Raw genomic sequence first — 27,517 nt, forward strand, 5'->3', positions numbered from 1 at the left:
TCACTTTATGCAATCCTCTAGGAGGGGAAGGCGTTTGACCTCCTTATTCTCCTTGGTCTCCTCCTTGAGATGACATACTTCAAGGAGAAGAAGGTGCTTGACCTCCTTTTTCTCCTTAGGGCTCTCTTCCTCGAGATGACACGTTTCCACGAGAAGGAGGTGCTCGACCTACTCTCTCCCCTTGAATCCGTCTTATTGTCCTTACCTTCAGGAAAGGAAGGTGGCTTCACCTCCTTTCTTTCCTTGGGCCTCTTTTGCTCAAGATGACATACTTCTAGGAGGAGGAGGAGGTGTTCGACCTCTTCTCTCTCCTTGGAGCTTCTTTCTTTGTGATGGCTCTCCTCCATGAGGGGAAGGCATTTAACCTCCTTCATCTCCTTGGGCTTCCTCCTCGAGATGACATGCTTCTAGGAGGAGAAGGTGCTCGACCTCCTTTCTCCCCTAAACCCCTCTTGATGGCTTACCTTCATAAAAGGGAGGCGCATGACTTCCTTTCTCTCCTTGGGGCTCTCCTTCTTGAGATGACACGCTTTAAGGAGGAGGAGGTGCTACACCCCCTCTCTCCTCTTGAAGCTTCCTTATTTGTGATAGCTCTCCTCTAGGAGGAAAAGGCTTTTTGACTTCCTTCCTCTCCCTTGTCTTCCTCCTCTAGATGACACGCTTCTAGGAGGAGAAGGTGCTCAACCTCCTCTCTCCTTTTGAACCCTCTTGATGGCTTAATGATTGGACCTTGAATCGGATTGTAGAGCCTGATAGGAAATTCAATTAATAGTTAATAGTTTTGGAGGGGGGCAAAGTTGCTTTATATACGATGGACTCGCGAGAATCTCTACGTGCTCAGGTATCCAATCAATATTAAATTGGATGGATAATTAAACTCTTATAGAAAAAGGGGCAAAAAGAAAGAATTTATTTTCGGCAACCCCTAGTCAAAACCCCTATTTCACAGCGATAATCGGGAAAGGGGGTACGGATTAGATCAATTACTTTCAGGAAAGGGAGGTGCTTGACCTCCTTTCTCACCTTTCTCTCATTTTTCTTTTATTTTTTTTTTAAAATATCCATTACATCCTTTTTAATTTTCTTAATTAACATAATTTGCTCCCAAATATTTTATAAAGCTCCAATTTGCTCGATTTAAGTTTAATATAATCAAAATTTGAATCTATGATTTATTTACTAATTAGCTAATTTTTTAAAAAAATTACCAATTAATCACATAATTGTGTATTAAAAAATTTGTGGATGTTACACCTACCCTCTATTACATGGCTACGATTTATTAGCCGAGTTATTCTACTAATTTATTATATTCCTCCATCACTGCGATCCCGAATTTTCTTTCGATGAGCCATCTGTGTAGGCCCAAGCATCCACTTGGACAGCCCAAGCCCAAACCAACGACCCCACCCGACCCGGTTTGACTCACAATTTAAATGTAATTTACCCTAGCACCACTTCATTTTCTACCATCCACTTCCTCTCCCCCATTTACGGTGGCGTCTTCTCTGCCTTCTCTCTTCTTCATTTCTTGTGCTTTTCCATTGGTTTTTGGGGACTTTGTAACCGCCTCCCTCGTCAATTAATCAACAACCTTGGGCTACCTTTATATGGTGGTCGGTTCATGGTTATGGGCAACTTAGTGTGTGCTAAAACTAAGTGTGAGAAAAAAGGACCTTTGTGGCCAAAGGGGCTTTGTGTCGCTTGAGCAACCATGGGTGTATTTTAGGCTGCCGGCCTTTGTGACCGAGAGTAAAGCTAAAATACGGATTTGGCTCTCTGAGCCTTTTATGTGTTCGATTTTTACTGCTTTTGATACTTAGTGTATTTTGATATGTAATTTGTAATCCACTTATAATTTTTAAGGGTTTGAAACCTATTGACTTGTAATCGTAAATATGCCTTCCACCCAACACAACAGACCTCCCTTTCTACATAGTGTTTTATTTTTTTGAGTGATAACTCACTCTAATATTATTATATTCTTGAGGGATGGTTTCCACACATTCTGAAATGGTACCCAATTATGCTTCAAAAACACACCAAAATAAAGGCTCTAAAATAAAGGATTTGGTTTTAGCTTCTGAATCCAAGTAATCCGATTTAGGAAAGTATTTAGGCTTTGATGAATAGAGACCATAAGTGTTTTGGGTAATGATTTAAGCATATTAGCTTCATATATTAAAAATTCTAAGTTTCTTAAATGTTTAGGTTGACAAACACAGTCCCACTTAACTAAATTCTTCTTATCTTGAGTTGGAACGGGTTTTGTTTCTCAAATTTGAGTGGACTTTTATAATTTTGGTATGAGTTTTATAATGATTTTTATGTTATTTGCTGATAAAGTGTATCATAACATAAGCTCAAAAAAAGAAAAAATATTTTTTTCTCACAAACGGCGGTTGCAACACTGCAGCACCAATTTTATCGTTATACAAATAATACCCTTAAGTTGATTTTTTTTTTTGTTGTTCTCTTTTTTTTTTCATTTTATTGGATTTTATACATTTTTTTTATCCACAATATTTTTTAAAATATAAAATATTATTTATTATATGCACGCATGGATGATGTGCTATGATATCTAGTAAAAAGAAAATGTTCTTTCTCTTTTTTTTCCTTTTCTAGAAATATGGTGTATTGGTTTATATATTTTTTCTTATTCATAATATATTTTAAAATATAAAATATTATTTATTATATGCATGCAGCGACAGAGTGCCATAGCGGCTAGTATTTTATAAAAAAATTAAATTACTTTTAAATATTTTTCACATTTAAATTAATTTATTATTTCTTATTCTAATAATTTATGAAGCTAGTAAAGAAATTGGTGTATCAACAACTTATTTATGAAATTACCTAACTATCTTGTAGGTGGGTAGATTTTAGTTATTATTGGGACGATCGGATTTTCAAAATATGAAAAAAAAAAAAAACTAATTAGGTGTAAGAAAAGTTATAAAAAGTTCAACTTATTTACAAAAATATCTTAAGTTGCAATCAACACTTTCTTAGCAAATTATAACTTTTAACTTATTTTAACTTAGTAGCAGAAATAGAAGTTGTATCTCCAAATACCTTTATTTAACATAATTTAAGCGAAAAGCATTCAATTTAATTTTTTTTGCCAACATGGAATATATCTTTTTTAGTATTCATTTATTTATAATAATATGAAAAGAAAAGTTTCTCCACATTCACAAATGACAGTTAATGATACCACTATACCAATTATTTATGAAGCAAAAAATATCCTTCAACTAATTAGATAATTAACTATCTAAATAACGAAAATGTCCTCAAAACAGACATTATTTGCAAGTATAACCTAAAGATCCGCACCCTTTTTATATCGGATCGGGTCACGGGTCTCGACCCAAATCTGCAACCCGACCTAAATGACCCACTGCGTGAGGTCGTTGATCTACGTGACGCTACATGAGCTAGAATGCCAATGCGTGACACTACGCAAGTAAACCTTTTGGATAGGCAAGTGGACCCATCCATACACTATAAATATTTCATTTCCATTGCATTTATGGTAAAATATTTATTACACCTGAACTCATACTAGATCGCTTTGAGATCGCATTTAGCTCGATTTCTTCTATTTCGAACTCTTTCACTAACTTAGGCATTGGAGGGTTTTAGCTGGAGACCTCCCAACAAACCTAGCGATCTGCTCTCTTTTCTCAGGTTCCTAACTTTTTCGAGAACATGAGGTAGCTGAAGAACTGCGGCCAGAATCAATTACTATAATTTATATAATATATTTAAAAACATGAACCATCATTTATCATATACACGTAGAAACGGCGTGCCTCAACAGCTATTGATACTAATATAAAAAGCTGTCACTTTTCACTCACAACAGACGATTTCTGACACTGCAACACTAATTTTTTTAAATATTAATCATATTATTAAATATTTCTACCAATATAATGACATACATTTATTTCAAAATGGTTTACTCTATCTTTTAACCGTTACTATACTCCACCTCTTTAATCGTATCCATTACTTACTCTACTTGTCTACATCTATTTTAAAATTGCATGCCAAGCTCGTAATCATAAAAGAAGAAAGGAAAAGAGAAAAGAGAAAGAGAGGGTTGATTACAGCGTTGCCGCGGGGAGTGGGGAGTGGAGGTGGGGCAGTTCTTCCACGGGCGAATATCTGTGAGCAGCACTGCAGAGATACGAATGCCGTCAACCCCCTCACATGCAAGTTTGCCAACGCCCAACATTTACTTTAGTACATCCAAATGAGCGTGCGTAATTAAATAAAAATTAAATTTTACTTTGAAAATTGTATTTTAATTGAAAATTTTAAAAATAATATTAAAAAAGTATAGCTATGAAAAATTTAAGTTAGTGGAAGTCGAGAAAGTGGACACTCTGAGGATTTCGAAGAGTGAGAGGATGGGACGTCGATAAATAAATTAATTAATTATATTACGTATTAAAAGCATATAAATTGGCAGATCAAAAAAATATAAGGCACCAAAATAGTAGTCTCTTTTAATAATAAGATATAAATATATTCGCTTTTGCCTTTTCAATGATTATTTATTATTTGAGTAAAAAGAAATGATGTGAAGATGACCAAACATGGACGTGACCCCATTTTTATTTGGATATAATTCCATGTGAATGCCCAAGATTGGAGGGAAAGAAGGGGGCCCACAAAATAGTGTTGGTATCTCATTTCCATGTGAGTGTAAATTGCAATCTAACTACCTGAGTTATGGAAAATAGGCAAACAGCCCCTTTATAAAAAATAAAATAGCAATTTATCTCTGTGTATCTCATTTCCATATGTTGATACATTCCATTCCTCCAATGTCATTGACGTGGTTGTGATTTTAGCTAAAAAATGAAATACGATTGCACACCAAGTGAAATCAATGTCAATTTTGAGAGAAAGTGTGTTTTATACATAGTGTGGTAGGAGTGTATGTATTTATTGTATGAATTATATATATAAAATTAGTGAATAAAAAGTGTACTACCAACATATACAACAGCCATATTTATTTGAAGAAGGAATAGCACTATAGCCACCGGCACACCATACATGAGTTGTGGAGAAGAGTACTTTGTTGCTTGGGAGAGTTGTAGCGATTAAAATGAGTGTCAGGTGCATTAATTGTACCGGACCAAAAAGAAGGTAATTTTGGTAAAAAATGAGCGTAACTCAGGAGACAAATTTGAGGGCATAAATGGGACTAGACCACAATCCCTAATGGGGCGGCCTTCTTTGATTTGTAATCTACCACAAATGTTGGTGATTACAGTCACCCAATTTGTGGTACTAACTCGATGAATAATGAACTGATTAAAATACTACTAAACACATTCTTAAATTAAATTGTTAAAAATATCACTCATTATACCTTAAAGTAAACATAGTGCAAAAATATAGATAAAAATCCAAGTCTTGATTGATTCTCTTTGAGATCCTCCTTTCATATTTATTATATTATTTCCTCTTATTGCACTATTTAGATGGGAGAATTTCAATTTAAATAAATTAAAAAACACGCCAGCTTAGAAACAGAAACATTTGAGCTCGAGTTGAACTTTAACTTGCTCGACTCATCTTGCACCTTTAATGTCAATCGAAAATAATATACAAAATTCTTATTATTATTTTAGAGTGGCAAATTACTCAAAATATGTTTAAACATGATCCATTGAGAAGTTTATTATTATTATTAGGGTTAAATACACTTTGCACCCTTGAATTATGCATAAAGTGCATTTCACCCATAAACTATAAAACGTAATAAAACATATTTTAAGAAGTAAAATAAAATATATACAGGTAAGTGAGAATGGTATTTTTGTGCTACTAATGTCAAGTTATTTTGTCAGGGGTGTCTTTGTCACCTTTCATACTTTAAGGGTGTAATTGAAACAAAATGCATAGTAACAGGAGTGCAAAGTATATTTAACCCATATTGTTATTATTATTATTTGGAAGTTGATCCATTGAAAGTTTTCATGATACTCAAGCGCGATAAATCAGCTCCAAATCAAGGAAACCTATGTCATACACTAAAAATAGGGCGTTGGGTTTGCGTTTCAGCACACAACAAATCAAATTCGAAGCTATTAATACCTCAAAGTCTTTTTGCCACGTCCAATGTTCGGCATCAAGATTTCAAGGCCTTGGTATCAAATTATAAATTAGTTGGTAATTTTTTTCCACAAGTTTCGACGTACATTATACATTCAATTCAAAAACAAACTTCAAGTTCTTGAATCGAAACTCAGACAAAATAATTTAATTTTTTCAAATTAGATAGCAGCCTCTTTATTTAAATTATAAAATTAATTTGTCCAGATTTTTCTAATCTGATAAGTTTTTGCGGACATGAAATTTGTGTGAACACATTAATAATGCTTCAGCATAACAGGAGATTCAGTTCTATACTTAATGCAGATCCACAGCCCTTGATAATTTTCCCAATCTTCATCTCAAAGAACCTAACAGCAAAAATCAACATTTTCATTTCATTGTGCTAAATAAATCTGAGCTGGATCAGTCTTGGTTGTATCTGTCATTTCCAGATCAGCATATTCCACTGTTATGCTTTACTAACAGTTCTTGCTAGCTCCAAAGATTGGAGTCTAGGGGGCAAACAGTTCATCTAAAGGACCACAGAAACAGAAAATATATAACATGGGAGACAAAAACTAGAAGAAAACTAGAAGAGATCTCACTTCAGCCCCTACTGCAGAGCTTAAGTTTCAAAACAGGAGCTGCTCTTATTACTTTTGCTAGTTGTGGGATGATATATGATTATATATAAAGAGAAATAAAGAACTGAACCAATAAAATTGATTAGAGGAGATCAAAGATTCAATACTCATCAGGCAATGAGGGAAGGCTCATTCTCTATATATTGCTTGCCTTCAACAGCCGATGATTCGTCGGACTTAGTTGTTTTAGGAGTAGCACCCTTTGCTGCATCTTTAGCAGGTGAAATTGGAGTTTCTCCAGCAGCAGTGGATGCTGATGAAGTAGCCTCTTTTCCGCCCTTGTTGTCTTTCCCGTCTTGCAACGCTTTGGGAGTAGCCGGTTTCCCGTTCTTGGCATCCTTCCCTTCCTTAGAATCACCCTTCCCTTCCTTAGAATCTTTCCCGTTCTTTCCGTCCTTATCGTCTTTCTTGGGTGGGGTTGGGGGTGGCACCATATGAGGTGGAGGTGTCTGCTTCAGCTTCATAATGAGTTGACGCATCCTTGACATATCGGTCGGTTTTCCAGGTTTTGGTCCCTGAATAACATGAACAGAAGGTTTCTTTTCCTCTTCCTTTTTTGCTCTCCTCTTCTCGATGTTGGGAACTTCACGAGGTATGATCTCCGCTATTGCTTTCCAGGATTGTTTGTGGGCCTCCTTATGAAACTTCTCTTGTTGGGTAAGATAAAGCTGAAAAACACCAAAATTTCTCGATTGTTACATCAAAAAATACCGATAGTCATATCAGTAAACTTGAAATTAGATGTTGGGATGATACTTTCTCTCTTTCCCGATTCTGAGCCTTGTTGGTCTCGCAAGTCTGATTCCTTTTCTCATAAAACTGTCTTTTATACTCCTCAGCTTCAGCAATTATCTGATTCCTCAACTCCTTTTCCTTTTTCTCTTTCTCCTCAAGATAAATGGCATTTTGGCTACAGTCACAAGTAAGAGAGGTCATAAAATTCAGATATAGAAACTCAGGTGTTAGTAGTGGATCGGTCTCCGGCACAGTTACAATACAAATAATTACAGAACACTTAAATATTACAGGCTTTCTAAATGAATTACAAGAAAACCTACCGAATAAGAATTAATGCTTACAGAGAATAAACCGAAACAATACAATTTCAGAACAAGAAATGGTCGGCTCAGAGGCCTAAGACCCAGGGCCTAGAGAGGCCGTAGGCCGCAACCCTGCTCACGGTTGCACGGATATAACCGAGGCCACAAAGGCCAACCACAAAGGCTGTTCACAGTAATCCACCGAGGATCGTGCCACAAAGGCTTTAGAGTCGGAAACCACTAAGGTGTTTGCCACAAAGGCTTTAGGGTTTTTCAAGGAGGAAGAAAGAGGGAGAAGAGAATCTGTCCGTTAACCACAAACCAGTAAGTATGAGCCATATATGAAGGCTAACACTTAATGGCTCATTTACAGCCATTATCTGGAGAATAGGAGTTACAGAAGACGAAGAACGGGTGAAGAACCCGAAGGGTTTGAAGGAGAGAAAGGGACAGTGAAGACGGCGGAAAATTAGGGCAGAAATGAAGAGGAGAGTATTTAAAGGGAGCTGCCGGGTCAAACCTTAGAGTGGACCGGGTCGGTGGGCTAAAGGAGTTGGGCCCTCGGTTTTATCCGACCATCCAGTGAGCAAGGCCCAATCATATTGGTTTGGGCCATCATTTTATTAATATTTTCCACCTTGGTCCAAACCAAGATGGTGGGTCAAAAGGCTGTCATCATTGCCATAGCTTCCTTTTCCTGCAAGAAGAAAGGTTAAGGAACAGCAGTTTAAAGATGTAGTATATCAAGACAATTTTTAAACTTCTCTATTGCTAAACATTTAGTTCCCATATCTGCAGGATTCTCTTCTGACTTTATTTTTTCAAGATTGATTATTCCATTGTTTATAACATCCCTAATAAAGTGATATCTAACATCTATGTGTTTGGTTCTGTAGTGGAAGACTGGGTTTTTACATAGCTGGATACTAGACTGACTATCAGAGTAAACAACAAGTTTATTCTTCAGAAATTCGATTTCAGAAATTAAGCCTTTTAACCATAATGCTTCTTTTATTGCTTCAGTTGTTGCTATATACTCAGCTTCTGTAGTAGAAAGAGCTACAATACTTTGAAGTTGTGATTTCCAACTTATGCAGGCATTACACAGTGTAAAGATATAGGAGGTAGTTGATTTTCTACTATCTTTGTCATTAGCATAGTTAGAATCCACAAATCCTTTAAGTTCCACATCATCAGAATTTTTAGAAAAGGTTATTCCAACATTCTTAGTACCATTTAAGTATCTAAACAGATATTTCACTGCTTCCCAGTGGGAAGTACCTGGATTGGACATATACCTACTTAAACAGCTAACTGCATATGCTATGTCTGGCCTAGTACTTACCATTAGATACATGACAGATCCTATAGCATTTGAGTAGGGCACATTTTTCATTTTATCTTTTTCAGATTCTGTTTTAGGACATAGATCTTTGCTTAACTGGAAATGTGCTGTAAGTGGTACAGAGGATGGTTTGGAATTTTCCATCGAAAATTTTTCAAGAATGCTTTGAATGTAAGAGGTTTGATTTAAGAAAATAGTTGACTCGGTTCTGTTTCTTTCTATGTTCATACCAAGTATTTTCTTCGCATTTCCTAAATCTTTCATTTCAAAGTTCTTGCATAAATGATGCTGTAAGTTTTTAATCATATCAAGACTAGGACTAGCTATTAACATGTCATCCACATATAAGACAAGAAATAGTGGCACATTGTTTTCATGCTTGAAATATAAACATGGATCATAAGCACTGTTTTTGAAATCCAAAGAATGCATGAACTGATCAAACTTTTTATTCCACTGCCTAGGGGATTGTTTCAGACCATATAAGGATCTTTTGAGCAAGCATACATGTTTTGGATTTTTCTTATCAACAAAACCGTGAGGCTGAGACATGTAAATTTGTTCATCTAGATTTCCATGCAAGAATGCAGTCTTTACATCCATCTGTTTTAATTCCCAGTTAAAGTGAGCAACCAAAGCAAGTAAGATTCGAACAGTAGTAAACTTAACCACAGGAGAGAAAATTTCAGTAAAATCAATGCCTTCTTTTTGAGTAAAACCTTTTGCGACAAGTCTTGCTTTAAACCTTTTGACATTGTTTTCTTCTTTTATTTTGAAAACCCATTTACAGTCGACTATAGAAGCATTTTTCGGTTTTGAAACTAGAACCCAAGTGTTATTCTCTTTTAAGGCTTTTATTTCTTCATTCATAGCAGTTATCCATTCTTTAGAGTTTGTACTTTCTAAGGCCTCTTCATAAGTACTTGGTTCTAAGTTTTCAACATTTAGAGCTAAATGATAATCTTTAAGCCTAGAGGGAATCCTACGTTCCCTAGGTACTCGATCTCTAACTAGCTGATAGGTGTTTGGATTTTCAATTTCTTCATCATTGTTTTCTTCCTGATTTTCTTGATTTTCTTCTCTATTTACTATTTCTTCCCCTTGTTGGTTATCCTCATTACTAAGTTCCACCTTATTAAAGGTATTTTCAATATTAAAATCTTCGGAATTTTTAGAGGAAGTGTTTAAGCATGGCATTTCTGATTCATTAAAGATCACATCTCTACTTACTATCACCTTAAAGCCAGGTTGATTCTTAAGCCATAGCCTATATCCTTTTACTCCGGGTGGATAACCAATAAATACACATTTTTGGGACCTAGGATCTAGTTTATCACCATTATAATGACAGAAAGCAGCACAACCAAAAATGCGTAGAGAAGTAAAATCAACATCAGAATTTGTCCAAACTTTTTCAGGAATATTTCCTAGTAAAGGCACTGAAGGTGACCTATTTATCAAATATGCTGCAGTTAATAAAGCTTCTCCCCAAAAAGTTTTAGATAAGCCAGAACTGATTAAAAGACACCTTACTTTATTTAACAAAGTCCTATTCATTCTCTCAGCTACCCCGTTTTGTTGAGGAGTATATGGTGTGGTTTTGTGTCTTTTAATACCATACTTTTCGCATAAATCAGTAAACTGTTTGTTACAAAACTCCAAGCCATTATCAGTTCTTAATGCTTTAAGCCTATGACCTGTTTGGTTCTCAACCAGATTTTTCCAACTCTGAAATTTTTCAAAGACATCAGATTTTTGTTTCATTAGAAAAACAAATACTTTCCTAGAATAATTATCAATAATTGATAGAAAATACTTATTGCCCCCATGAGTACTAATATTAGCAGGTCCCCACACATCTGCATGCACATATTCTAAAATGCAGTTTGAAGAAGTGGGTGACGGGTATGAGGAAGTAGGAAACTTAACTTTGTGTTGTTTTCCTAATATGCACTCATCACAAAAATTTAAAGTAGAAGGTTTTTCATGCAAAAAACCATTTTTGTGTAACAACTCAAGCCCTCTAAAGCTGATATGACCCAGCCTCTTATGCCAAATTTCAGATTTATTTTCTGTGAAAACATTTCCAGAAAAGGAATCGTACTTAACGGTGCATAAATACAGATTTCTCTTTTTGATTGCTTTGAAAATAGTCATGGAACCCTTAGAAATTTTCATGATCCCTTTCCCCCATTTCCCCTCTAACCCTTCTTCTTCTAGGGCAGAGCATGACATCAAATTATGGGCAAGATCAGGGACATACCTAACATTCTTAAGGGTTATTTTCGAACCATTTTTAAAAATAAGACAGGTATCACCAAAACCGAGCACATCACATAATTTTTGGTTTGCCATTGACACAGAACCTAGTCTTTCAGTTTTAAAATTTGTCAAAATATCTTTATAAGGTGTCATATGAAAAGTGCATCCAGAATCCACAAGCCATTCAGATTTATTTAAGGAGTTTTCAACAAAATTTACATCAGACACCATATAAACTTCATCAGTTGTTTCTTCAGAAACATTAGCAGATTCATTTTGTTGGTTCTTTTTAGGCTTTTTACAGTCTTTAATGAAATGACCTCTACCCCCACAGTTGTAACACCTAAAATCCTTTTTGTTTTTATCTTCATCTCTTTTATTATTATTGTTGTTATAATGCCTATTTCTAGACGGACTTCTTCCCCTACTTCTACTCCGACTTTTACTGTATTTTCTGAATTTCGAGTTATGGTTATTATTCCTATTTTTAGGTCTTCCTCTTACCAAGTTTACTTCATTGTTGTTATTACTAGGAGTATTGGTTTTTAAATCCATTTCTTTTGATTTTAAGCCACTAATTACAGTTTCTAAAGTTACATTATCTCGTCCGTATTTTATTGCGGCTTTAACATCACTGTAGGACTCAGGAATAGCATTTAATAAAACTATGGGTGTATAATCATCAATATTTTTATCCCCTGTCAATTTTATGTCTTGAATTAATTTAGTAAAATCATCAACATTTTCCTCAATATTTTTCGAAACATCCAGTTTATATCTAAAGAATTTTTCTAAGAGAAACAGTTTGCTAGGGAAGTGAAGTTTCAGTGTATAGTTCCTCTAACTTATTCCATAGCTCTTTAGCAGTATTCTGTTTTCCTACTTTCCTAATTACAGAATCAGACAGATTTAAAATAATAGAGCTGTAAGCATACTCATCATTTTCAAGCCGTTTTTCATCAGAAACAGTTTCAGAATATTTTCCTTCAATGGCTTTAAAAACTTTTTGTTGTATTAAGATGCCTTTCATTTTTTGTTGCCATATAGAAAAATCAGTTTTTCCGTCAAATGGTTGTAAATTATAACCAGACATTTTAGCAAGTTTCAGTAATATCACAGAAATTCACAGTTCAAGTAATAGAGGCAAATATTAAGCAGCAGCAAATTCCCAATCACAGAAGATTCAACAGTAAACTAAAACAGTTAATAAAGCTAGGGCCTTAACTACGCCTCCACTAGATACCCGACGGCTTCAGGAGCCCGGCCAAGGGAGGTTAGCAGTAAGGGGTCGGGAAACTGGGACCGAAAAATAAAGAGAGAGAGAGTTAGAGCGATGTTACCGTGAGTGGCCTCAGGCCAGAGACTTAACCCCGCTCTGATACCACTGTTAGTAGTGGATCGGTCTCCGGCACAGTTACAATACAAATAATTACAGAACACTTAAATATTACAGGCTTTCTAAATGAATTACAAGAAAACCTACCGAATAAGAATTAATGCTTACAGAGAATAAACCGAAACAATACAATTTCAGAACAAGAAATGGTCGGCTCAGAGGCCTAAGACCCAGGGCCTAGAGAGGCCGTAGGCCGCAACCCTGCTCACGGTTGCACGGATATAACCGAGGCCACAAAGGCCAACCACAAAGGCTGTTCACAGTAATCCACCGAGGATCGTGCCACAAAGGCTTTAGAGTCGGAAACCACTAAGGTGTTTGCCACAAAGGCTTTAGGGTTTTTCAAGGAGGAAGAAAGAGGGAGAAGAGAATCTGTCCGTTAACCACAAACCAGTAAGTATGAGCCATATATGAAGGCTAACACTTAATGGCTCATTTACAGCCATTATCTGGAGAATAGGAGTTACAGAAGACGAAGAACGGGTGAAGAACCCGAAGGGTTTGAAGGAGAGAAAGGGACAGTGAAGACGGCGGAAAATTAGGGCAGAAATGAAGAGGAGAGTATTTAAAGGGAGCTGCCGGGTCAAACCTTAGAGTGGACCGGGTCGGTGGGCTAAAGGAGTTGGGCCCTCGGTTTTATCCGGCCATCCAGTGAGCAAGGCCCAATCATATTGGTTTGGGCCATCATTTTATTAATATCAGGATTGGAGCGTTTCTTATACAAAGAATGCAAAATGTTTACTGCATGTTGCGCATTCTTATTGTTCTTCATCTTGACAAACATTTGCCAGCAACATGAGCATGGGTATGAATCAGAATGCAACTGACACAAGTCATCTCTAACGATAAGTTGGAACCCGATAAGCAAAGGGGATTATGCACGATAGCGATACACTTACCTATCCCTCCCCCACCCCCTTGAAAAGAAGAGATTGGCGAGCATGAGAAATATCAATGTACACAGATGGAGATCAACAAATCCATATATCAAAAGAAAACATATACATGTGCTGCAGTAGCTTCCGTTATAATGGAAACTACGACGAAAAAATTTGCTTCCGTCAATAGTCAATCAATCATTTAAGCAAACAAAGATATGATTTCAAGGAAATGAATAGGCCATGAAAACAAAAAGATAGCGAATTACTAAACAAGATAAAATGTATTTGAAGATTTCGGTTCGTTCTTGCTTTAGTTCTACCTTACTAGTACAGAGATAAGGTCCCAACATACATGGGAAGAAAATAAAGAAACAGCCTCCTCAACCAAGCATCAGGCTAACAGGGCAGAATCAGATGGATTCGATTTTATATATAGCTTCCATCACAGGCTTAAATTGCCAAAACGAAGTTCAACACTTTTACATTTCCACCTAAAAACCGCAATTGATATTCCTTACACACATCAGTATCAACACACTACATGGCATCAATTACAAACTCAAGATTATTAATTATTTAAGGGTACAGCTCTGTTTTGATTATGAGTTTAAATCCAAGATCCGATCGGGGCAATTAGAACCCTGATCCTACGTAATCCAATTTATATTCATTTCCATACAAAGATTAAGTCCCGCATAAAACGCTACAAAATTCATCACATTTTATAATTACATGATCGGGAAACTATTAAAAACATAATAGAATTCTAAGAAATCTCACCGACGCCATTCGCGAAATGCGGTGCCTTCTTCACGCATCTGGCTGGGTTCCGGAAGAAGCGGCCCGCCATCAGCCGACGTGAAAATCCCTTCACTGTCAGCTGAGATGTCGTAGGGCTTGACGTACTCATCCACACCACCGCCGCCGCCGGCGTTCGCTGTTTCAAGGGGCGACTGAGAATAACGGTTCGGCGAGCCGCTGAAGCCGTAGGCCTTCGGCGACTGCATGTCATTGTTGTCGTTCCTGGGGCTCCCAGAGAATCCGTCCATTGGTGGTGGTGCCACGCCATTATCGCCATCGAAGCCGTACTGCATGCCGTCGTCGAAGGGACGCACATTCTCATCTCCGCCGTCGTTTGTGCCCATGAAAACACCCTCATCAAACGCTTCCATTTTCGAAACCCTCTTGGATTTGTACGCAAATACGTACGTATAGCTGTGTGTGGATGGTGGATGGTGTATGTGATGAAATCAAGATCAGAGTGATCAAACTTGGAGCAGAAAGCGGTGCATTTCAGCTGTTTTTTTGTTTTGTTGGTGAAGAGAGAAAGGGATTATAATCAGATACGGCCGCGATTAATTTTGTCGATCCAAATAGGACAATTATGTCCTTACATTTGGCATCGTTTGTGGTATTTAGGGCTGAAAACTAAGTCAAACTATTCCGTAGTTGACTGAAATCAATTCATAAAAATTCTTTCAATAGTTTAATTTGTTATATTTAATAAATTAAATTTCAACAAATTCATTTGCTCAATAAACTTTTGAATTCGACTCGAACTCGATTTAATTAGTATAAAAATAATAAAATATAAAATTATTAGAACCCAATTCATATTTGATTTAATTGAGACTCGTTTGATCTCAATTAAATTAATAATCAAATCAAATTCAAACACAATTTTCAGTTCTTGATAATAATTCAAATAAATTTGAACAAAAATATGTCCGTATCGACCCGAATAATTTACAACCCTAATCCAATTGTGCCTAGCTAGATAGGGTTAAAAACGGGTTTGATCTAATTATGATTAAAATTATATTTTATTAAATTTTGAAGAAATTTTTAAACAAAATTATTTTTCTTTTCAAATTATAATACATCAAAGACAAGGAAGAAATGATGGATACACTAGAAATTTATTTAGAAGATGCTCCTAAGCTTCAGCTATGAGAAGAGCTTTTTAAACAATTAAGGATGCCGTGGACAAAAGCTTTCATAGTGTTTGGATTTATATTCCGAGTATTTTACGAGATAAAAAGAAAATAAATATAAATAAGTATGTATGCTTGAATTTGTTTTTAAAAATAATTTAAAATAAAATTTAGGGTGATTAATTAGTAATTATTAAAAATTTAGATTAGTTAGTAAAATAAATTATAGACTGAATTTGGGATATAATAAAATTTAAATGGAGTCCGTAAATCTATAGGATTGTATCTTACGTAGGCCTATAACCATAGTTATGCACAAATTAAGTTTTCCATCCTATCAACCCAACAACCTCCTCGTTGGGTCTTCACCAGATTCATTTTACACATTGATGCATCATACCAAAATAAAAGAAAACACCCGAATCTGACTTTTGCAATGAAGAATAATACAAATTGGGCAGTTCCTTCTTGAAAGGCTAAAGTATCTGCATGAGATACAAATTGAAGATATAATTTAGGTAGTTTGTGACCCAAAAATTGGACCACCAAAATCAAACAAGTCACTCAATTCTCAAGTAAAGAAAAAAGATAACATACTTGTCTTTTCAGGATGGCATCTCTTGGGAGTTTATCCCCAAATGATGAGCCCCAAAAGGATCGACAATTACAAAAATAATGATGGGTTTGTAAAACCCCTATACAATAATGAAATAAACAATACAATATGAAGGTAATAAGATAAATGGCTCAGGAGCCAAACCCGGCAATCGACTGCCCAAGCTCTACCAATCGGCAACCCTCACGGTTGCAAGAACCCACAAAGCCACCAAGACACAAAGACACTTAGACCCACAAAGATCACTTAGGCTTCACTAAGAAATACACACAACACACTAAGTATTTTCACAAAGAAGATGATCTCACAAAGGATTCATAAAGAAGGTTTTGGTTTCTCTTGTTCTTGCTCGTTCGGTTCTTTCTTCTTATCAAATCAGAAGAGGAAGAATTGATTTATAGTAGTGAGAAAATTAATGAAGGAAGCGGTGGAGTGATTCCCAAAGGCCATGAGAATTGGACTTTAGAGAAACAAGAATGAAATGAAGAAGAAAGAGGAAGAAAACCGATCGGTTGGAGAGAGGGAGAAAAAGAGGAGTTTTGGGTTAAATAGATCATGGGTCGGGTTTGTGGGTCAGGTCAACGGGTCATGGGCCGGTAGCAAGGTGGGCTTCCATCCAATGAGAGTCCATGGTGAGTTGGGCCGTGGGCCAAAATTCAACATTTGCCCCCTTGGACCAGGCCCAAGGGCCAGATTTGGCATTCATCATTGCCGTAACTCCTAAGCGGTACCTGCAAAACAGAAAGAATGACCTTGTACACAAGGGTTAGGAGACATAAGGTGAGTTATAAAAAATTTTAAAACAATCTTCAACATCTCCTTCAGAAACTAAATTAGCATCTTCTTCCTTTTTGTCATTCCGTTTTGGCAATTTACAATCTTTAATAAAATGCCCCCTTTTTCCACAATTATAACATTTTCTATCCCAAACTTTCCATTTTTATCTTTATACTTAGACTTACTAGGACTTCTATTCCTATGTTTTTCAAAGTTTCTATTCTTGAATTTTTCTTTTACATAATTAACCTCATTTAGATCCTCACTAGGTTTATTTGTTTTCAAATCAATTTCTTTACTTTTAAGACCATTCACAACAGTTTCTAAATTGACATTATCTCTACCATATTTAATTGCGGCTTTTACATCAGAGTAAGCTTCAGGTATGGCATTTAACAAAACAATTGGAGAATAATCATCTATGTTCTTATCACCAGTTAATTTTATGTCTTGAATTAGTTTTGTAAATTCATCAAGGTTTTCCTCAATATTTTTAGATAAATCCAATTTGTATCTAAAAAACTTTTCGAGTAAAAACAACTTACTCGGTAAGGAAGTTTCAGTATACAATTCTTCAAGCTTATTCCATAAATCTTTTGCAGTGTTTTGTTTTCCAACTTTTCGAATCACAGAGTCAGACAAATTCAAAATGATAGAAGAATAAGCATACTCGTCATTTTCAAGCCTTTTTTCTTCAGAAATAGTTTCAGGATATTTACCATCTATCCTTAAACACTTTCTGTTGTATTAAAATACCCTTCATTTTTTGTTGCCAAATATTAAAATCGGACTTCCCATAAAAAAGTTGTAAATTATAGCCAGCCATTATAAAAGTATTAGCAACAAATGCAACAATTGCTATAGGAATCAATAAACCACAATTTCGCAGTTATTAAACCGAAGCCTCCCAAGCTAAATCTCAACCAGATACCCGACGACCTCAAGAGTCCGGCCAGGTGAGGGATTAGCGGGGAAAAACCACGACTCAAGTATTATCAAGGGAATAAACAATTTTGACAGAGTAATAACAACAATTATAATGCACAAAGCATATCAATATCACAAAGCAAAATGATACCAAGCAATAATAGCACTAAGCCGAAAAAGGATAGTATCAATCCTACAAAGTAGCAACACAGATTTTCTGAGAAGCGATTATCACGAAGCAATAATATTAGATAGAAAATTATTGCACAAAGCAATCAATTTCACACAATAATTTCTTGCACTAAGCAAAATAATTCCGAAAAATAACAATTTCAGCAACTTATTTTCAGCCAAAACAGCAACCCAAAAAACAGCAGATTCAGATGGTTAAAAAACAGCAATTTTCAGCAACCTTTTCGGCCAAAAAGCAGTTGAAAAACAGCAATATAAGAGCAGTGATTTTTTCCCCCAAAAACAGTAAAAGAGTGCAGTAATTTTACAGTAATTTCAGCAGCAATTATCCCACCAAAAAGTAACAATTTCAGCCTCGAAAACACAGTAATTCAACACCCAAAAAACAGCAATTTCAGCGATTATTTTTAGCAAAATGACAGAAAATTTCAGCAGTAAATATTGCATGAAAAACAGCCCCAAAAAGTTCATAGAAAATTACTAATCACGAAAAAACAAAAGATGGTTAGATGTTACCGTGAGTCTTCAAGATTAGAGCACCCGTGGCTCTGATACCACTGTTGGGAGTTTATCCCAAATGATGAGCCCCAAAAGGATCGACAATTATAGAAATAATGATGGGTTTGTAAAATCCTTATACAATAATGAAATAAACAATACAATATGAAGGCAATAAGATAAATGGCTCGGGAGCCAAACCCGGCAATCGACTGCCCAAGCTCTACCAATCGGCAACCCTCACGGTTGCAAGAACCCACAAAGCCACCAAGACACAAAGACACTTAGACCCACAAAGATCACTTAGGCTTCACTAAGAAATACACACAACACACTAAGTATTTTCACAAAGAAGATGATCTCACAAAGGATTCACAAAGAAGGTTTTGGTTTCTCTTGTTCTTGCTCGTTCGGTTCTTTCTTCTTATCAAATCAGAAGGAAGAATTGATTTATAGTGGTGAGAAAATTAATGAAGGAAACGGTGGAGTGATTCTCAAAGGCCATGGGAATTGGACTTGAGAGAAACAAGAATGAAATGAAGAAGAAAGAGGAAGAAAACTGATCGGTTGGAGATAAGGAGAAAAAGAGGAGTTTTGGGTTAAATAGATCATGGGTCGGGTTTGTGGGTCGGGTCAACGGGTCATGGGCCGGTAGCAAGGTGGGCTGCTATCCAATAAGAGTCCATGGTGAGTTGGGCCGTGGGCCAAAATTCAACAGCATCTTTCATTTATATTTTATGAGTTGCAAAGGTAAAGACAAAAAAGTTGAAAAATTTAGAAACTTGTTTGTGGTTATGTATAGCTTTGCCATTCCAATGCTCTCCCTAAGATTAAATTGTTTCCAGTTTTCTTTCGCTTTCTTTCCAGGAACAATAATGCTAATGCAATCTTGGACTTCATTGATTCTGGCGCGGCAAATTATTTTATTTCAACTTACTGATCTTTTACTACTTCTACATAGAAGAATCAATATATTCGTAACCTCCTTGATAATGGATTTGGAAAATTATATTCACACTCAGGTTGATGGGGATATTATGAGCAAAAGATGATTGAGCAAGGCTGATCAATAGGTCGCACGAGAGGTCGCAGGTTAACCTGACAGAAGAACATTTATAAGATCGCAAGTCAAGGTCGCAGGATTACACGTGGCTGGATAATGTCTCAATCGGGTTGGGCGGATCCGAATCCGACCCGTAAATCCATCCGGACAGGTGTTTTGCTGAGAGGTAGCTTAGTCACTACATGGGCGAGCATAATAGCGACACCTATGCCAAAGGTGGGGCCCAACTCCACCATCTATAAATACTCCAAGTTTCAGAGAGAGGAGGTACGCACTACTCACACATTTCACTTACTTATCAAGATCGCTGCAGTTTTCTTGCGACCCCATCTGATTTAAGCATTGGAGTATCATCGTCGGGATGATCCCGACTAGCTTTTTGTTTTACTTTTAGATTAACGGATTCGGATCGGTGACGTGGGAAGGTCGTGGTTGAGGATCGTGACCAAACGTGATCGAGGCGGTTCAGTTTGGCGTCTTCTGTGAGAACGAATTTGGAAATAAAACAAAACCCTATACATGGAGCGGTCGGGAGAAAACTTGCCTGTGGTGGAAGGTACTTCGAAGGGAAAAGAGAAGTTATATCAACTGACAAAAGGGGAATTACGGCAAATTATGGAAGATGCGGGAAAAAATGCTATCATAGCATATGAGCAAAGGAATACTTTGCTTAATGAGAATGAAACCGTCAGAAAGAGGGTGGTACGTGAACGAGAAGTAGAAAGATTGTCGGAAAATATGAGCAGAAGAGACCCCGGTGTAAGGCCTGCAATTGCTCCTTTGGAAGTGGGGTCGAGCGCCCGGAGTAGAGGATACAGACGCGAACCTGCGATCTCGAGAGCAGAAGTTGATAGCGTGGGAAGGCAAATTCAAATGTTGGGAAAACAAATAGATGAGTTAAAACGAAAAGGAGAATTGATCACTCAGAATAAACATTCTCCATTTTGCAATAAAATTCTAAGAGAAGTTGTGAGCACTAGCTTTAAAATGCCCGACTTACCAAAATACGACGGTTTAAAAAACCCTCAGGAGCACGTGTCCGCGTTTGATCTTGTAATGAACCTTTATGGACAGTCTGATTCCATAAAAACCAAATTATTCGTAACCATTTTAACAGGAAAGGCTCAGGAGTGGTTTACAAGTTTGCCTGCGGGGAGTATTGGCTCGCATGAACAGTTAGTATAAAAATTTATTTTTCACTTCGCTAGCAAGAAAAAACAAAAGAGGTCAGCGACCTATTTATTCACCATCAGGTAGAAAGAGAATGAGACCTTAAAAAATTTCATGGGAAGATTTAATAACGAGACTTTGGAGGTCCAAGATTTAAGGATTGATATGATGGTGAGCATTCTTATCCACGGGTTGAAAAAAGGACCTTTCGCTTCTGCTCTAGCAAGAGACCCGCCGACCAATGTTGAACAATTGATGCGTTTGGCTCAAAAGTATATTAACGAAAAAGAAATGAACGCTATGAAAGACGGAGAGTGGTTGGGTAATGTAAGGACCCGCGAGCAAGAGTAGGGGAGAGATGGAAAGCAGAAGGTTGATCGAGGTCGGGATCCTCCCTACCAACCGAAATATCACCGATATACACCTTTGAATACAACCTGAACCAAGGCGTTGTTAACTATAAAGAAATCTGATATACTGAAATGGCCTCGTCACACGAGGTTCACGCCAGCTAAGAAGTTTTCTAGCAAGTACTGCAAATTTCATCGGGGGCGAGGACATGACACGGAAGAATGTTATCAGCTAAAAGATGAGATAGAAAGATTAATCAGACAAGGTTATTTCAAAGAACTGGTGCTGAAATGTCGGGCGGATGACAATGTCATTAGAAGAAGTCGATCTAGGAGTCCCGAGAGGAGACAAGATAAGGGGAAAGGCGTGCAGAAAGAGGCTAATCCTGGAAATAATGCGCCTGTGAAAGGTGTAATTTACACGATTGCAGGAGGACCAGAAGGGGGTGATTCTAGAAGATCTAGAAAGCGACAGAACAGGAGTGACCAGAGGAGCCAGTTAATTGCAAACATTGAACCAGAGGAAGAAATAACATTTTGGAATAAGGATAGGGTTGGTAAAGCAGGATCGCCGAATGACCCAATGGTGGTCAAGTTAGACACTGCAAACTTCGTTGTTCATAAGGTTCTGGTAGACAACGGAAGCTCGACGGATATCATTTTGAAAGATGTATTGAAAAAAATAGGACTGGAAAATGCCAAGTTAGAACCGGTGCGGACTCCTTTGGTTGGGTTCGGGGGTAGCGAGATCGCACCCTTAGGTACCCTTGATTTGCCTGTCTCGATGGGAGATGAACCGCCAAGGAAAACTTTGATGGTCAAATTCCTAGTAGTGGATACCCCATTTGCGTACAATGTAATCTTAGGAAGGTCGGGGCGAAACTCTTTTCGAGCAGTAGTTTCCACTTATCATCTGAAAATGAAATTCCCGACTAATGCAGGAGTGGGAGAAGTAAGGTGTGATCAAGAAGAGGCGAGAAAATGCTATAATCTGTCCCTGAAAAAGGGCGAAAATGCAAACAAGAGAAAGAAGTTAGAGACCGTTGAAGAAAACAACCGGGTACCTGACAAACAGGTTCAGAGAATACAACCAGTTGAAGGCCATAAGGTAGTGGAAGTAATACCGGGTGACTCAATCAAAACCACCCAAATTGGGTCACAGTTGGGCGAACATTTGGAAACTATGATGGTAGCGTTGTTGAGAAGAAATGCTGATGTTTTTGCGTGGAAGTCATCTGATTTTTTGGGTGTGGCCCCCGAGGTAATTGTTCACCGTCTGAACGTTGATCCAGCCATGAGACTAGTGCAGCAGAAAAAGAAGAACTTCAGTTATGAGAAGAATCAGATAGTTAAAGAAGAGGTAGAAAGATTACTGAATGCTGGATACATTTCTGAAATTCAATACACTGATTGGTTATCAAATGTTGTGGTGGTTCCGAAACCTAGCGGAAAATGGAGGGTTTGCATAGATTTCATAGATCTCAACAAAGCGTGTCCTAAGGACCCTTACCCGCTACCTCGAATAGATTCCCTGGTCGATGCAACAGCAGGGTATGACTGTTCTCTATGATGGACGCTTACCAGGGCTATCATCAAATTTTTATGGCAGAAGAAGACCGTGATAAAACATCGTTTGTGACTGAAGGGGGAATCTATTGCTACAATGTAATGCCCTTTGGGCTGAGAACGCGGGGGCCACGTACCAATGGCTGGTGAATAAAGATGTTTAAGGATCAGATTGGGAAAACTATGGAAGTCTATATAGATGATATGCTGGTAAAGAGTTCGAGGTCACCAGATCACATGACCCACCTTGAGCAAACCTTTGCCATCCTCAGAAAATTCAGGATGAAACTCAATCCGACGAAATGCACTTTTGGGGTGACAGGAGGAAAGTTCTTAGGATATATGGTCAATGAACGGGGAATCGAAGCAAATCCCGCAAAGATTGAAGCCATACTCAAGCTGAGGTCGCCAACAACCATCAAAGAGGTTCAACAACTTATTGGTAAGCTTGCATCCCTTAACCGTTTCATTTCTAAGTCGTCAGATAGGAACCTTCCATTTTTTAAAGTGTTGAGAAAGACTAAAAACTTTGAGTGGACTGAGGAGTGTGAGCAAGCCTTTCAAGATCTAAAGACATATTTGCGCTCACCACCGTTGCTTACCAATCTAAAGAGAAGTGAGGCACTATATTTGTATCTTGCCATTTCCGAAAATGTTGTCAGTTCAGCACTAATAAGAGAGGAAGAAGGGGTGCAGAATCCGATATATTACGTAAGCAAAATGCTGCAGGGTGCAGAAAAGAGATACACACAAATTGAGAAGTTAGCGCTTACATTAGTAGTAACTGCGCGCAAACTGCGATCTTACTTTCAGGGCCATCGTATAATTGTCCTGACCAATCATCCTCTGCGAAGTGTTTTAGCACGCCCTTATGCCTCTGGAAGACTAGTGAAATGGGCGGTAGAATTGGGGAAATATGATATTGAGTATCAAGCCCGGACTTCGTTGAAGGGGCAAGTACTAGCAGACTTCATGGTCGAGCTTGTGGGAGAACCCGAAAAAAATCTTGAGGTAGAAAAGTGGATGTTGCATGTAGATGGGTCGTCTAATGCAGGAAATAGGGGAGTTGGTATCCTAATACAAGATTCAAAGGATGTAGAGATCGAGGTCGCTGTCCGCTTATCTTTCATAGTAACAAACAACGAGGCAGAATATGAGGCCTTGATCATGGGATTAGAATTGGCATTTGAAGCCGGTGCTAGAAATCTGGAGGTATACACAGACTCCCAACTTGTGGCCCTACAGATTGATGGGACGTACGAAACTAAAGAGGAAAACATGACACTTTACCATGCAAAGCTAAATCTCTGATATCTAAATTCGACAAATGCCAAGTGTATCAGATTCCCCGGTGCGAGAATTATAGAGCGGATTCTTTATCAAAGTTTGGGGCTATGTTATCTGGGATTAGGGATCGTAAGATTACGGTGATGATCAAAGATGCACCAGCAATTTCTAAGAGCTTGGAGGTTAATGCCACGGATGAAAAACCTTTTTGAAAGATGAGATTATCCAATATCTGAGAGATGGTGCCCTGCCCCCCGACCCCTTAAGCGGGCGAAGATTAAAAGCTAAAGCGGTTCGTTTTGTGTTAATTGAGGCGCATTTGTATAAACGAACTGTGGAATGACCTTTATTGAAATGTTTGGACCCTGAGAGAGCTGAATACGTAATGAGAGAGATACATGAGAGGAGTTGTGAAAATCATTCCGGGGGAAGATCGCTGGCACAAAAAGTAATTAGACAAGGATTCTTTTGGCCTACACTGGTGAAGGACACTAAGGAGCTAGTCAAGAAATGCGAAGCCTGTCAAAAGTTTGCAGCGCAAATCCATACACCAGCAGTCCCCCTGGAACCAATTAAGGTCGCATGTCCCTTCGACCGATGGGGGATAGATATTTTGGGACTCTTCCCAACTGCACGATCTCAGAAAAAATTCATCATAGTGGCGGTGGAGTATTTCTCCAAATGGATCGAAGCTGAAGCTGTAGCACGAGTCATCGAAGGGGTCATGATAGATTTTATATGGAAGAACATCATATGCAGATTTAGGGTTCCTAGGATCCTGGTGTCCGATAATAGTACCCAATTTCAGGGAAAAAAGATAGTTGACTGGTGTAAGGAGTTAAAAATTCAACAGAATTTACAGCAGTAGAGCATCCTCAGTCAAATGGGCAGGTCGAGGTCTCAAATAGAACTATTCTGCAACATCTTAAAACAAGATTAGGCTCTAAAGGGTCATGGCTAGACGAACTGCCAGGAGTGTTATGGGCTTACCGTACAACTCCTCGATTTTCAACAGGTGAAACCCATTTTTGCCTTGTATTTGGAACTGAAGCTCTTATTCCTGTAGAGATAGGAGAGGAAACCCAACGCGTGGCTATGTATGATCTAGCGACCAATCAGGGGAACGCATTTTCGACCTGGAAGTGATCGAAGAAAAAAGAGAGATCGCACATGCTCGAATGCTACACCACAAGGGTTTGATGCTGAAAAGCTCTAACAAGAGACTCAAGCCCAGGCAACTGCAAGTGGGTGACCTCGTCTTAAAGAAGGTGGAAGTGTCGAGACACGTGGGAAAGCTAGACCCAAGTTGGGAAGGACCTTACAAGGTCACAGAAATCAAGAGGCGAGGCACGTACCAAGACATGGAGGGTCGAGATCTACCGCGGCCGTGGAACATCCAAAATTTGAAGAAGTTCTATGCCTAGGTGGTAGCCCGTAAAAAACCTCAAAATGTATATCTCAGATAGGCCCGAATTGTCTTTAATTTGAACCTAAAAAAGGTCGTATCAAACCTGTGAAAGGTTATATGTAATGTATCTGAAAAAGATCAATCTAATGCAGATATCATCTTTTTTGTGCAATTTGCTGTCTAAAATTTTACTTCTTAAATCTGTTTACTGGTTTTGTGACGTAGCAAGATCTGAGAAAGATCACAGGATCTGAAAAAGATCATTCGATCTGAAAAAGATCGCAATTTCTGTGAAAGATCATAGGATCTGAAAAAGATCATTCGATCTGAAAAAGATCGCAATTTCTGTGAAAGATCACAGGATCTGAAAAAGATCGCAAGTTCTATGAAAGATCACGGGATCTGAAAAAGATCATTCGATCTGAAAAGGATTGCGAGGTAAAAGATCATCTGATGTGAAAAAGCATTGGCTAGGAGAAATCACAAGGCTTAAGAGAGATCTTTAATCCAGAAGAGATGGCGATTTCAAGTTGATTGGATGCAACGCACAAATTTAAAAGTGTGCTATCTCAAATATACAATGCATTATAAGCGTGTCTATCGCCAAAATGTAGTAATTTGATCAATGGAGATCATACGTTAAGTTGATGTGTAAACAACTAAAAAAGTTGATTTCAAAAGACAGGTCACAAAAGTTCATCACTGTTCAAAATATTACATACCAAGAGTAACTGTTTCTTGAATGCTGGTCTATACAAAAAATATCAGTTTTTGCAGATAGAAGGATCGAGCTCAATCATCCATTGCCTCCACCTCATCTATCAAACTGCCAAACTCGGTGCCCTCGATCTCCAGAGGAGGCTCTCTGCATAAGGTTGGAAGTTTTCGTCCACTAGGGGATCGAACCCTTCAACAAAGGCATTCAAGTTGTTCGCCTGGGCCTTGCATTTGTTAAAACCCGCCAACATGTGGGTGGAAGCTTTGATTTCGACCGCAGTTTGAAAGACGGGGGTGTGGAGGAAGTCGCGTGCACTAGCTAGTCACAGCTCCCGGGCTCGAGAAGCGAACTCAGGAGAGTTCAAAAATCTTTCTTTGCCCTCCATCTGGCCCTGGACTCGACCCGCCTCATGACCGGCATTAAAGCCTGACCTCTAGCCCTCTTCATGTGACCTAGCGACCTCGACAACATGGGATTCCTCGACCTCCTTTAACTTCGTCTCAAGCTCCTTCAGCTTAGCTTCAAGGCCAGCTCGCTCCTCGTTCAAATGTTGATGCTGTTGCTGCCAATTCCTCTCCTTTATGCGCAGCTCATTTTTTAGGTCGTGAGCTTCTGGCTGCTTTCTTGGTGACGTTTACGGAGGAGTGTACACTTGATCGATAAGGATCGCATGAAAGCTCCGGCCTGCATTCAAGTGTAAGTGATATACCTGGAAGGAATTAAAGTGGTGAGATCAAGGTGGTTACCTGCATCAGGGCATGAGCACCAAATTGCTCCAACCGCGGGTAAGGATATGAGAGGAGTGCAGCTTGGTCGCGAGGTAGGTTGGTGTGCCTATAAATCTCGTATGATTCTTGGTCTGCCTCGCTGTTTAGGATGGTACTGTGGTCGGAGACCTTCCAACTCGGTGCGAGTCTAGCCCTGGTCAGCTCAGCTGATTTTTGAGACTCGGTGCGATGATCAGCTTGGGCGGACACCTCTCATTCCTCGATATCCTTCAAACAGTTTAAATTTTCATTCTCAGTGGCCCGAGCAGCAGCAACTTCTTCCTCAGTATGCCTGCTGAAATGCGATCTCCCGTGCTTGGATTTGGGAGGATATCGATGTCTGGGCTTCTTATGGCGACTGGGACCGGCCTCGCCTTCGCCTGCCTGCCTGCGACCCTGCATCATACTAGGCAACCCCCCTCCCCCCCCCCCCCCGCGCAGCTCCGGGGGTAGGAGGATGAGGGTGAGTCTCTTCACTGCCGATGTCGATCGGAGTATCTGGTCTTGGCAGCTCGACAGTTGGGGTGGCAGAAGTGTCAGGGTCTGG

The 27,517-nt window shown here is 38.3% G+C and overlaps 1 protein-coding gene across 1 annotated transcript; it reads right to left on the reverse strand.

Moving 5' to 3' along the window:
• Positions 1–6,838: 6,838 nt before the first annotated feature.
• Positions 6,839–15,161, reverse strand: LOC105167839 (uncharacterized). Its single transcript, XM_011087668.3, has 3 exons — positions 14,478–15,161; positions 7,530–7,683; positions 6,839–7,441 (listed from the first exon to the last, which is right to left on the reverse strand). The coding sequence occupies exons 1-3, from the start codon at positions 14,867–14,869 to the stop codon at positions 6,884–6,886; spliced, it is 1,104 nt and encodes a 367-aa protein (XP_011085970.1). The 5' UTR covers positions 14,870–15,161; the 3' UTR covers positions 6,839–6,883.
• Between the last annotated feature and the right edge of the window lie 12,356 nt (positions 15,162–27,517).

The sequence above is a fragment of the Sesamum indicum genome, linkage group LG8 (assembly GCF_026168435.1).
Source record: "Sesamum indicum cultivar Baizhima isolate 11 linkage group LG8, ASM2616843v1, whole genome shotgun sequence".
Lineage (NCBI taxonomy): Eukaryota > Viridiplantae > Streptophyta > Magnoliopsida > Lamiales > Pedaliaceae > Sesamum > Sesamum indicum.

What these genes read in the sequence shown, in the direction of transcription:
- LOC105167839 (XM_011087668.3), bottom strand. Translation starts at nt 14,869, where the DNA reads ATGGAAGCGTTTGATGAGGGTGTTTTCATGGGCACAAACGACGGCGGA. An exon ending in GCATTTCGCGAATGGCGTCG is followed by an intron (nt 7,684 to 14,477) that starts GTGAGATTTCTT and finishes TTGTGACTGTAG; the next exon opens with CCAAAATGCCATTTATCTTG. An exon ending in AGAATCGGGAAAGAGAGAAA is followed by an intron (nt 7,442 to 7,529) that starts GTATCATCCCAA and finishes GGTGTTTTTCAG; the next exon opens with CTTTATCTTACCCAACAAGA.